The sequence below is a fragment of the Pipistrellus kuhlii genome, unplaced genomic scaffold (genome assembly GCF_014108245.1).
Source record: "Pipistrellus kuhlii isolate mPipKuh1 unplaced genomic scaffold, mPipKuh1.p scaffold_m20_p_20, whole genome shotgun sequence".
In the NCBI taxonomy this organism is placed as follows: Eukaryota; Metazoa; Chordata; class Mammalia; order Chiroptera; family Vespertilionidae; genus Pipistrellus; species Pipistrellus kuhlii.
This window is the reverse complement of record NW_023425516.1, coordinates 13,434,993-13,446,064: the sequence shown is the minus strand read 5'-3', so window position 1 is coordinate 13,446,064 and position 11,072 is coordinate 13,434,993. Positions and strand designations below refer to the sequence as shown.

Here is an 11,072-nt window from a genome sequence, read left to right as displayed (position 1 = left end):
CCCGCCAGGTTTTTTGGGCAGTGAGCGCAGCCGAGGTGTTACAGTAGGAATTAGTAGTTCATATAGTCCGGCCCTCCAGCTCTCTGAGGGACCGTGATCTGGCCCCCACTTTAAAAAGTTTGAAGACACCTGCTAGGAGCTGGGAACGATGGCCGGGTTTGAGTACAAGGACTGGCCCCGAGTGGTGGGGGGGGGGTGTGTACACCGTTTGGCTGGGGTCCCCTGCATGTCCTTCAGGAGCCAGCTGCCCTCACCCAGGTGTGGTCTGGTCACCAGCCTGAGACAGAGATGGGCAGTCCTGGGGTAGGACCCAGAGCAGGTGTGCCTTGGGCATGGCTGTGACTGCCCACGGTCCTTGCTGAACTGGACCCAGCAAACCCAAGCAGGAGGGGTAGAAAGGTTTTTGGATGTAAAATCTAGGTTCTAGTCCAGGGTCCTCAACTCACCGACATCAGAAGCCCCCATGGACAAAGACCTCAGAGCTGAGGTCAGCCTCTAACAAGGTTCGGGGTAAGGCCGCTTGGGGAGACCACATGGAGTAAAAATAGTCATGAGAAGATGATGGAAGTGGGAGGTAATGGTAAGAAAACAGGTCCTTCTGGACCTGCACCCTGTGGTCCCAGATGTGGGCTCTGGCTGGTGAGGGAGGAGGAGGCCCATGGGTTCCTGGGGCAGGAAAGGGAACCCAGGCAACAGGCAGGGGCTGGCATGTGCGGGCAGAAAGCTTGGTGTGGACACCAGTCCAGCACAGCGGCCCTACCGGGTCCAAGCGGCAGGCCTGCTACCACGAGCTGAAGTCCTTGAAGCCCCCGCTGGGCTTCTTCTTGGCCGCAGGGACGGCTGCGCTGGTTGATGGTTCCTCATCGGCTGCACGTTTCCTGGGGAGGGAAGAGCCAGGCGCCAGCTGCCGTGGGGGTCAGGCCCGAGCTGGGAGCCACATGTTCCGCCCCACCCGAGTCTGCTCTCTCCGGCTGCACCGAGGCCTCGGCTCCCGCTCCCTGCGCGCTCCCAGGTCGGAAAGCACGTGGACGCACCTGGAAACAGACACCAGCTCCCCCCACTCACGTGGCTGCCGGGTTGATGTACTTGCCCACCCCCTGGCGGAACGTGGGGGGGCCCTGGCTCCCAGGCTTGGGCTGGCTTTTCTTCACTGTGGCTTCGGGGGTGGCCTCTGCGAGCTGTGTCTTCTTCCGCTCCTCGGCGATCTGCGAGCAGGCATGTGGCTGAGCAGGAGCCCTCAGGCTGGACAGGGCTCCCCGAAGCCCTCCCCGTGTGGCAGACACCCCTCACCTGAACATCGGCCTCCTCGTAGGGGTCCACAAACACCGTGGTGGAGTCGATGCGGATCTCCTCCTACAGCGAAGGGAGCGTGAGCAGGGCTGGCAGGAGACAGGACCTACGCCGGCCCAGCCCGGTCTGAGGAGCAGCCTCTGTTCTCCCGGCATATACCTTAGGGCGGTCAGTCTTCGGGTCACTCTCCACATTCTCCATGGCTGTTAGTGTGTCAAAGCCCCCAACAACCCTGCAGCAGAGGGAAGGGTGTCTCTGAATGTGCCTGCTCAGGGCAACCCCAAAGGCTGAGTCCCACAGCATGCCAGGAAGAGGGGCTGCAGGCCCAGGGCGGCCTCACAGGCCAGGGTGCAGATTCAGGAAGACCCGCGGGCCAGCACAGGAGGGGCCCGAGAGGTGAGGCTTCACTGAGACAGCCCCGCTGCTTCCACACTGTCTGTGGCTGCTCTCTGCTACAACCACGGAGCTGAGTGAGGAGTCAGGGACCGTAAGGTCACAAAGCTGGAAATTCCACCTGGGCCTTACAGGATGGAGAGAGAAGTGGTGCCCAGACCTGTGATTTGGGGTCTCCAAAGGAGAACCTGAGGGGCTGACTGGGCAGGACAGCTGTCCGTCAAGGCTGGAGCCGCGCTCTTTAGCCAAGGTCCCCTGCCCAACATGGAAGCCCCAAGTCCCAGGTCTGCATGGCTGTGACCGTGGCAGGGCCAGGCCTTGGGGAAAGGCAGAGAGAGGCGCCAGCTGGGGAAGGAACCCACCCTCCCAGGAACCGACCTCGTGCAGCAACTTCTCTTACCGCCCGAAGATGGTGTGCTTCTTGTCGAGGTAAGCGCAGGAGCGGAAGGTGATGAAGCTGGGAAAGAGGACAGGAAGGTCAGGAAGACAGAGCTTCCCCACTTGGCCCCCAAGGCCGCTGGACACACACCAGGCCACACACACCCTGCCCCACGCTGCTTTGGGAAGCTGCTCACTTGTGTGCACGGCCCCTTACCGGCCTTCTAGGGCAGGCTGTCCACCTAGGTGCCACCAGGCGACGGGGGCCTCTGGCCACTTGGGAGAAATCCCAGCGCTCAGCTGCCAGGAAGGGGCAGGGGAGGCTCAGGCCCAGGCACTGTGGCCACAGCCTAGAGGCTGCGCGGGAGACAGCGTGAGTAGAAGACCAGAGCCCAGCCACAGGGAGACTAAAGGACCGAGGACTCTGAACCAGCAGGACAGGGAGTCAAGACAGAGACGCAGGTGCACATAAAGAAAGCAACACTGACCTAGAACATTTCCCTTCCGATCTGGCTTACAAATGGGTGGAATTAAAAGGGGGACATCTGTAACACTTTCAATAATAAAGGTAATTTTTTTTAATGGGTGGAGTTAGGCCCCGGCCCGGTTGCTATTTGGTTAGAGCACCATCCTGATATATATATCAGGGTTGCTGGTTCAATCTCAGGGTACTTACAAGAATCAACCAGTGCATGCAAAAATGGAACAACAAATCTGTTTCTCTCTTCCCCCTCCCTTCCTCTCTCTAAAATCAACAAATGGATTTAAAAATTGTTTTTAATGAGTGGAATTAAATTCCCAACTACACTAACATGGATGGTGGGGGGGTGACTAGAGGGTCTTGTCTGGGAGTGAGGTAGAGAGATGAATAACTTTAAACAGATGTACTTAATTTAAGGCTAGAAGTAAAACATCTAACTTCCAAAGCAGGAGAAAGGGGAAAGGAAGAAAATTATTTTTAAAAGGTTCATCAGAAAGCACACATATGTCAGCAGTAAAACTGGAACATTAAGTACGTACTTAAGATTCTCAGGTTGAATTAAACCAAAATCTATGTGTGTACCTTAAAAAGCCTTAAAACTTCAAGCTGAAAGGTTAAAAGTAAAAGATGAAAGAAGGTATCAGAAGACATGAAGCAAAAAGCGTTCCAAGGCTGGTTACAGCGCACGAACCACTGCCCAGAGAAGACACGAGGCTCGGGGACAATCATGGCAGACCCGGTGGAAGGCCACCACCTCCCCAGCGGGGTGCTGCACACCTTCCTGGCTGGACCCAGGGCAAGGCTGAGGGGGACCGCAGGGAGCCCAGCCTCCTCCCGGCCCGGCCCCTAGCCTCCCAGAACTCACAACTGGGACTTGTTGGTGTTGGGCCCCGAGTTGGCCATGCTGAGCACGCCCCGGCCCGTGTGCGAGAGGTTGGGCCGGAACTCGTCTCTGAAGGGTTTCCCCCAGTAAGACTCGCCGCCTGGAAGAGAGAGGAGCATGACGGCAGCGAGAACGGCTGGGGCCTCGCTGAGTACAGCCAGCAGGACGCAGCCCAGCTCCAGAAACCTATGCCAAGTCGCAGGGGCACTGGGCACTGCTGGGTCTGGGTCCGGGGCACCTTGGAGGGCAGCTGAGGGCCCTTGAGCCCCCACGTGGGGCCTGACCCTGAAAATGGAGTAAAGAGTGAAGGCCACGGACAAGGGAGTAGGCCTGGCGCCAGCAGCTGACAAGCTGAGAGCAGGGGCCGGGGTGGGGGTGATGTCTTTGGGAGAACAGCCAGGCATCTGGGGACTAGGGGGATCACCTCCCTCTGCTGTGGGCCCGAGGCATCCCTTGGTCACTAACAAAGACGGGTGCCTAGAGGCTTGTGGAGGAGGCAACATGCTCCCCTCCATCTCTCATTCGGGGTTATGACCATCTCCACGAGAAAACAGAACATGCCCAAGGTCACCTACGTTCCACCCACCTACCCCTCACGGCCAATGGGGCAGCCAAAGTTGCCCAGGGAACGCCAGCACCCATACCTACCTGTGCCTGTGCCAGTGGGGTCACCTCCCTGGATCTGCAAGAACAAAAGCCAGTGAGCAAGCCATGCCTGCGACCCTGCCGGCCCTTCCACAGCCCCACTGCCCACAGCCGAAGCAATCCCCCACCAGTCAGAGGGACTTAGAGGTGTCTGAGCTCTTGGTGAGGCAGAGGCCCTCCCAGTGGCCAGGCTGGGTGCTCAGGGGTGAGTGTGCTGTGTCCCTGCCCCGAGAAGGACGTCTGGCAGAAGTCACCTCCAGAGTGCACCTGGCCTCGGAGGCCAGCGCTGACCCAGGCCACTCACCACGAAATTCCTGATGGACCTGTGGAAGATGGTGCCATCGTAATACTGCTTCTTGCAGAGCTTGATGAAGTTTTCGCAGGTTTTTGGTGTCTGCAAAGTAATCCAGGTACTTATGTGAGGCATGAAGCAGCCAATGGGGGGTCACCAATGCCACCGGAGTCCTGACCGTGCAGTGCAAGAGGGTGAGCTGCCCAGCGTGAACCCAGCAAGGACCAAGTTGCCCAGCCTGAGTGCGAGGGCCACAGGGAGACGCCAGCAGAGCGGGGTGTGTGTGTGTGTGCCGCCACATGTGTGTTCACCGCCCAGACTGGGGCCAAGGAAACACAGCACACGCTGACAGGGTCCCTTCTGGGGAGGGCAGCGGGGCACACCCCTTGAGGACAGAATGCTCTAATGTGAGCACACCCGGAGTGCAGCTCCATGCGTAAGAGCCTGGGACAACGCCGGGCAGGGGAGGGACGGCTGCCACCCACCATGTCGCAGTGCAGCTCCAGGTTGAGGTCGCCCCTGTTGGTGTGCAGCCGCACGTAGCCCTTCTTCTTCACAAACTGGTAGCGCAGCACGTCCTCGTCAATGGCGGCTGCAATCAAGCAGAGGCTCAAGCTCTGTGCCTTCCTCGCCCCGAAGACCCGCACCCCACACCTGGCACAAGGACTGGACTAGCAGCTCCGAGGAAAGCCCAAGGGGGTGCCCTGGCTGAGCATAGGGAGGCTGAGCAGTTAAGGCGGGGACGCTGGGAAGGCTGGGACCCAGGGCGGGAGGGGGTGGAGACAAGAGGGTCGGGGACCGACCTGAAAATGTAAGAGGAAGAGAGCTTGGTGGAGGCTGGGCTGCCCATGGGCAGCCTGGGAAGAGGGAAGGGGAGAGGGGGTCCCTCACAGGCGGGACACGGCATGGAGAGGGCTCCTGCCACAGGCCTCCTCTTACTACAGCATCCCCCATTGCAGTGCAAGCACACCTTCAAAGGGCCGTCCCTGACCATTCCTGAGCTGCCCCAAAGCCCACAAAGCCCAGACACCACGGAGCGATGCTGAGGACAGGAAGGGAGGGCACCGCCTCGGCCATTATGAGGCAGCACTGGTGACAGAGGGAAGGTCTACCTGCTTCGTGGATGGTCTCTGGAACCATGGCAGTGGAGGTGAAGGAGGCGCTAACCTTCCCAGTGGAATAGTGGGCCTGCGGAGAAAACCACGTGGTGCATCAGCAGCGCCAGGGAGGCCCGGAGCCTGAGGACATGGGAGCAGCTTAGGCCCCTGCTCCTGCCTCTCCTCCAGGAAGCCGTCTGTGGCCACCACCCAGATACACCAGGAACCTCCCGGGGACAAGGTGGCCCAGCCCGAATTGGCTGTTCCCTAAGGCCCCAAGGAAAGAGGGACTCTACTTCCCTTTTAAAAGTTTTCAGTGTTGCCCTAGCCAGTTTGGCCAGTGGATAGAGCGTCAACATCCAGACTGAAGGGTCCCAGGTTCGATTCTGATCAAGGGCACATGCCTGGGTTGTGCACTTGATCCCCAGTAGGGGACGTGCAGGAGGCAGCCGATCAATGATTCTCTCGCATCACTGATATTTCTCTCTTCCCCTCTCCCTTCTCTAAAATCAATAAAAAAATAAGTTTTAAAAAATAGTTTTCAGCCCAAACCGGTTTGGCTCAATGGATAGAGCATCGGCCTGCGGACCAAAAGGTCCCAGGTTAGATTCTGGTCAAGGGCATGTACATTGGTTGTGGGCACATCCCTGGTAGGGGTTGTGCAGGAGGCAGCTGGTCAATGTTTCTCATCCATGTTTCTAGCTCTCTGTCCCTCTTCCTTCCTCTCTGTAAAAAAAAATCAATAAAATATATATATATTTTTTAAATAGTTTTCAGTGTCTATAGTAAACACATTTTAAATCAGGAAAACATAAGCCCCAATAAATATTTTTTCATCCTAGGCAGAAGGGAGAAATAAAGAGAGGGATTTCTCCCCATCAGAAGGAAGGAACCAGAATGCTAAGAGTTTGTGTGTGAGTGGTGGAATTATGAACAACAAACTTTTCTTTTGCAAATTTTCCCGAATACTTCTTTAAGGAGGAAGCCTCAGAGCCCACCTCCCCACCGCCGCAGCCTCAGCTCTCCAAAATGAAGAGGGGAAGGGGCAGCTTTGGGGCCTGACAGACGGTCATAAATTCTGGTGCCATCACTGCCAAGAGAGCACCTCAGAGCCAACTGCCGGGCATTGTAAGAAGCAAACCTGACTGCCAGGAGGGATGGGCACCGTGCCACCTGTCCCTTCCTCAGCACTACGGTCCCCCTGAAACACCCACCCTCGCCCCCTGGGTTTGCCCTGGGCACCAAGTGACCAGTTCTGTGGGGCAGTGACTCCGCACCCCACGGGACATCCCTCCCACAGATCTGCATGCCTGAGGCTACTGTGTCACGTGCACCAAAGCCCCAGGCACTGTCCACCCAGCATGTCTGTCCCAGGATCCCCAGCTTGGGCTACAGCATGAAATAGACCCCACATGGCCCTAGCTGGTTTGGCTCAGTGGATAGAGCATCAGCCTGCGGACTGGCAGATCCTGGGTTCGATTCCAGTCAAGGCCACATGGCCAGGTTGTAGGCTCTGTCCCCAGTAGGGGGCATACAGGAGGCAACTGACCAATGATTCTCTCTCATCATTGATGTTTCCTCTTCCTTGCTGAAATCAATAAAAATATATATAAATAAATAAATAGACCCTTCATGGGGGCCACCTTCGCTGCACAGCTCTCAGCACCCACATCTGTCGGCCCCAGCCTCCTCAGTGCTGCTGTTGTCTGGGCCCCCAGGGGTGCCCTGGCTCGGGGATCCCAGCTGCTTCCCTCTGACTGCATCCAGAACCACTCTTAGGTACTCTGATGGGTGGGTGGCTTAGCTGGCAGGTGTGTGCCCCCACCTACTCACCGCATTCAGCTTGTCCACCTTCTTCTTCTCTGGGACTTTCATGGTGGCCGCCAGCACCTCATCCCCCTTGAACTCCTTGTAGAGCTCCTGCAGTGTCTCTCGGGTCTCGGCATTGGTATTTTTCAAATAATAAGATGGGTCCTGTTTGGCCTTTTCTTCATCTACAAAACAGCATGGTGGCCCTGAGCATCTGAGCCCCAGGAATGTCCCCAGATGTGCATGATGGGAAAAAAGGCCAGAGCTGGCTACCCCAGCAGGTCCCGGACCAGGACACAGGCCAAGCCTCCCTCAGTGACAGATTCGTAATCGCTGCAAACCCAGGGAGGTAGTGAACACCATCTTGAGAAATTCCAAACTTGCCTCAGCTTGATCAAGACTGGCCCCAGGAGGGCGGGGGCCTTGGCCAGGGAGCATGGACCTATTTCCCCACCCCCTGGCACCCAGACCACCCCTGGATGTCCATACCTGGGTCTGTTATTTTCATGTTATTCTTAACATGAAAGAAGTTGGAGACGTTGAATTTGTCCAAATTTGTCGGGTCCTAGGGCAAAAAGAACACGTGCAGCGGAGTGAGCCCAGCCGGCTCCCAGGCTGAGGCCACGTGGCCGCCACAGGCAGCAAAGGACAGGTGAGTGGCATGAGGGTCCTGGGGCCAGGAAGGAAGAGGCCTGTGGCTGCCCAGAAGCCTGTGGGTCAAAAGGGAACAAGGGAGCCAGGGAAAGGGCTCTGTCCCGGGCAGGGTCCTGAGCAGGGGTGGGGTGGAGACTGCAACCAATGGCTGGCTGCTCCCCACACTGCATCTGTTCTCCCTGACACAGGCTGACAAGCATCCCCTGCTGTGAGCCAGCCACAGACAGATGGGGTCTTCTCGAGCAGCTATGCCACCTACCTCCAGGCCTCCCACCTGCTGCCCCGTACTCCCTTCAGCCTGCCTGCCAGACACAGACCCACAGAGCTCGGGTCCTGGGACAGCGAGCCCGCTACCTTGGAAGGAACGTGTCCTGACCTCCAACGAGAACGGGACAAGCTACAGGGATCGTCCCCATCTAAGTCACTCCCAGATTCTCTAAGTCCATGTTTTTCATGAACCCACCCAGGATTCTGACACCACAGGGGTGCCTTATGCCCAACGCTGAGGTGCAAAGCACACACCTGCCTCCACTCTCAAGAGGGCAGTTGGAGAACGAGGCTTGCAAAGAGGCCATTCTGTGCCAAGATGGCTCTGGGGCCCTGACAGCCGGGACAGGCATCTGAGGAGCTATGGGAACCAGACTGAGGAAGCGGTGTGTGCAAGGCCCATGTGACTGAGAGAAAGGAGGGCAGGGGGTGGGGGTGGGGGCACTGTCAGTGGCAGCTGGGGCGGGCAGAGGGAGCTGGGCCAGGCTCTCTGGCCCCTCCTGAAAACGCGGGTGGGACCGCACCTGCAGGGTGATGATGTCCTGCCGGGAGAAGGGCTCGTCAGTCAGCAGGTCTCGGAAGTTCTTGGCCTTGATGTTGAGCTGCTCCACCGCCTGTGGCCAGGAGGAAGCGGCTGTCACCGTGCCTGTCCCCAGCCCGGCACAGGAGCCTACAGCCCGCCCGGACAACGGCTCCTTCCAGCATGAGGATAAGGACAGAACCACCAGGCACTCCCCTCGGGCTCAGAGCATGGCCCTGCCACTGAGGGGGAAGCTTGTTGAGCCCCAGAAACTCAAAGCCTACCCTCTGAGCAAGGAGCCTCACAGGACTCTCTCGTGACACGTCTTACACATCAGCAAACAGGTTCAGCAAGGCCACCCATCTGTACCAAGCCCCTCAAATCCGAGCGCATTAGAACAAGGTGTCACCCCCAGAGTCCCTAGAGCCACACTGGCCACCTAGACCCTGCCAGTGGCCAGGGACCGGCATGAAACAGCTGAGAGGCCTTCCTGCTAGTGGAGCCCACAGCCCTGCCGGCTGTACTCTGCTGGCACGCAAGGCTTCTCCCCACACCTGCCCACCAACCACATCTGCTCCCCTTGGAAACTGCCAGGAACGGGGGCTCAAGACCCCCTCGAAACCCTGGCTGATCTCAGAGCACAGGCTCCCTCCCAGGCCCTGACCAGGACGTCTGCTGCAGACGACTGTGGGAAGACCCTCCCAGGCATCAGGTCCAGAGGCCACAGGAAGGCTGCCTTTTCTAGGCTGTGCTCATGGCTCTGTGTCGGCGTCACAGGAAAAGGCTGTGCAATCCCCGAGCCCAGACCAGGGTTCCCAGGAGCAGACACCTAAAGAGCCGGCAGGGGACACAGTTCCCGAGGACCTACCTCGTAGGCATAGACATTGCCGGTGGTTCTGATGGCCACGATGTGGGTGTTGTTGGTGAACACGGTGTACAGCACTGGACAGTGGTACTTTTCTAGGGAGAAGGCAGAAGCCTGCATCAGTAAGCCCAGAGCAGGGCCAGAGCGGGGCCAGAGCGGGGCCAGAGCGGGGCCCAAAGGGCCGGCCAGCCGCTTAACCCCCCTCCTCCAATCCCCACTGGCCCTCCTCAGGGGTATCTGCCTCATCAGCCAGGCCACCACTGGAACACTGCCCTGGCCTCCTCCTCCACTGCCGACACTGCCACGTCCCTACCCTGTCGCCTGGGATATTGCAACCAACTCCCTACAGGCCACCAGGAGCCTGTCCAAATAAGTCCCAACAAATAAACTGCAAAAAGGTGGGGAGGAAGACTTCTAGATTAAGAGACTTAGAGATTATCAACTATTATTTGTGTGAACCTTTTAAAAAATATATATTTAATTGATTTTTTACAGAAAGGAAGGGAAAGGGATAGAGAGTTAGAAACATCCATCAAAGCTGCCTCCTGCACACCCCCCACTGGGATGTGCCACAAGCAAGGTACATGCTCTTGACCAGAATCAAACCTGGGACCCTTGAGTCCGTGGGCCATCGCTCTATCCACTGAGCCAAACCAGTTAGGGCTTGTGTGAACTTTTTAAAAATCTTGATTTGAAAACTATATGAAAATAATTAAGAGAGCATTCTGGAAATTTGACCACTGGCTAGACAGTGAATAATATTAAGAAATTCTTCTTATCTATTTTTTATTTTCTAAATATATTATTGATTTTTTTACAGAGAGGAAGGGAAAAGGATAGTTAGAAACAACATCAATCAGCTGCCTCCTGCACACCCCCTACTGGGCAGCCAATCAATGATTCTCTCTCATTACAGATATTTCTATCTCTCTCTCCTTCCCTCTTCCTCTCTGAAATCAATTAAAATAATTTTTTTATAAGAAAAATAAAAATTTAGCCCTGGCTGGTTTTTCTCAATGGTTAGAGCATCGGCCTATGCATTGAGTTGAGGGTTTGATTTCCAGTCAAGGGCATGTAGCTTGGTTGCAGGTTCAATCTCTGGTCCCGGTCAAGGCAAGTGCAGGAGGCAACCAATCTATGTCTCTCTCTCACATCGATGTTGCTCTCTCACTCTTTCTCCCCTCTTCTCTCCCCCCTCCCCCCCCGCCCTCCTCACTCTCTAAAAATCAATGGAAAAATATCCTCAGGTGAGGATAAAAACAATAATAAAAAGGAAAAAATTATGTTGCCTCTTTGAGAAATTAAAAGCAAGTGTTAGCCTGATCTGAAGGGAATGACTGGATGTGCAGAGAACTTAGCATGAGACAGCGGCCAGGTTTTGCAGGCCAGTCCTCGAGTTGGCTGAGATCTCTTGCCAAAAACTGTTTGGCTCAATGGATAGAGTGTCGGCCTGCAGACTAAAAGGTCCCAGGTTCGATTCCGGTCAAGGGCATGTACC

At 56.5% G+C, this 11,072-nt stretch overlaps 1 protein-coding gene across 5 annotated transcripts in view; it reads right to left on the bottom strand.

Moving 5' to 3' along the window:
• Positions 1-11,072, bottom strand: part of PPIL2 (peptidylprolyl isomerase like 2) — a 29,451-nt gene that overhangs the window by 6,371 nt on the left and 12,008 nt on the right. For 3 of the 5 annotated variants that reach the window (XM_036449764.2, XM_036449763.1, XM_036449765.1), the window contains 14 exons: positions 9,578-9,669; positions 8,714-8,803; positions 7,758-7,833; positions 7,293-7,453; positions 5,475-5,550; positions 4,848-4,954; positions 4,375-4,464; positions 4,074-4,107; positions 3,408-3,525; positions 2,084-2,140; positions 1,450-1,522; positions 1,291-1,353; positions 1,066-1,205; positions 763-878 (listed from right to left, as the gene is read on the bottom strand). In XM_036449764.2, the coding sequence (XP_036305657.2) occupies positions 782-878; positions 1,066-1,205; positions 1,291-1,353; positions 1,450-1,522; positions 2,084-2,140; positions 3,408-3,525; positions 4,074-4,107; positions 4,375-4,464; positions 4,848-4,954; positions 5,475-5,550; positions 7,293-7,453; positions 7,758-7,833; positions 8,714-8,803; positions 9,578-9,669 (1,274 nt within the window). In that variant the 3' untranslated portion in view covers positions 763-781. Of the gene's footprint in view, positions 1-760; positions 879-1,065; positions 1,206-1,290; positions 1,354-1,449; positions 1,523-2,083; positions 2,141-3,407; positions 3,526-4,073; positions 4,108-4,374; positions 4,465-4,847; positions 4,955-5,474; positions 5,551-7,292; positions 7,454-7,757; positions 7,834-8,713; positions 8,804-9,577; positions 9,670-11,072 lie in introns of all 5 variants that reach the window. The other 2 variants (XM_045585528.1, XM_045585527.1) reach the window with 1 other exon arrangement.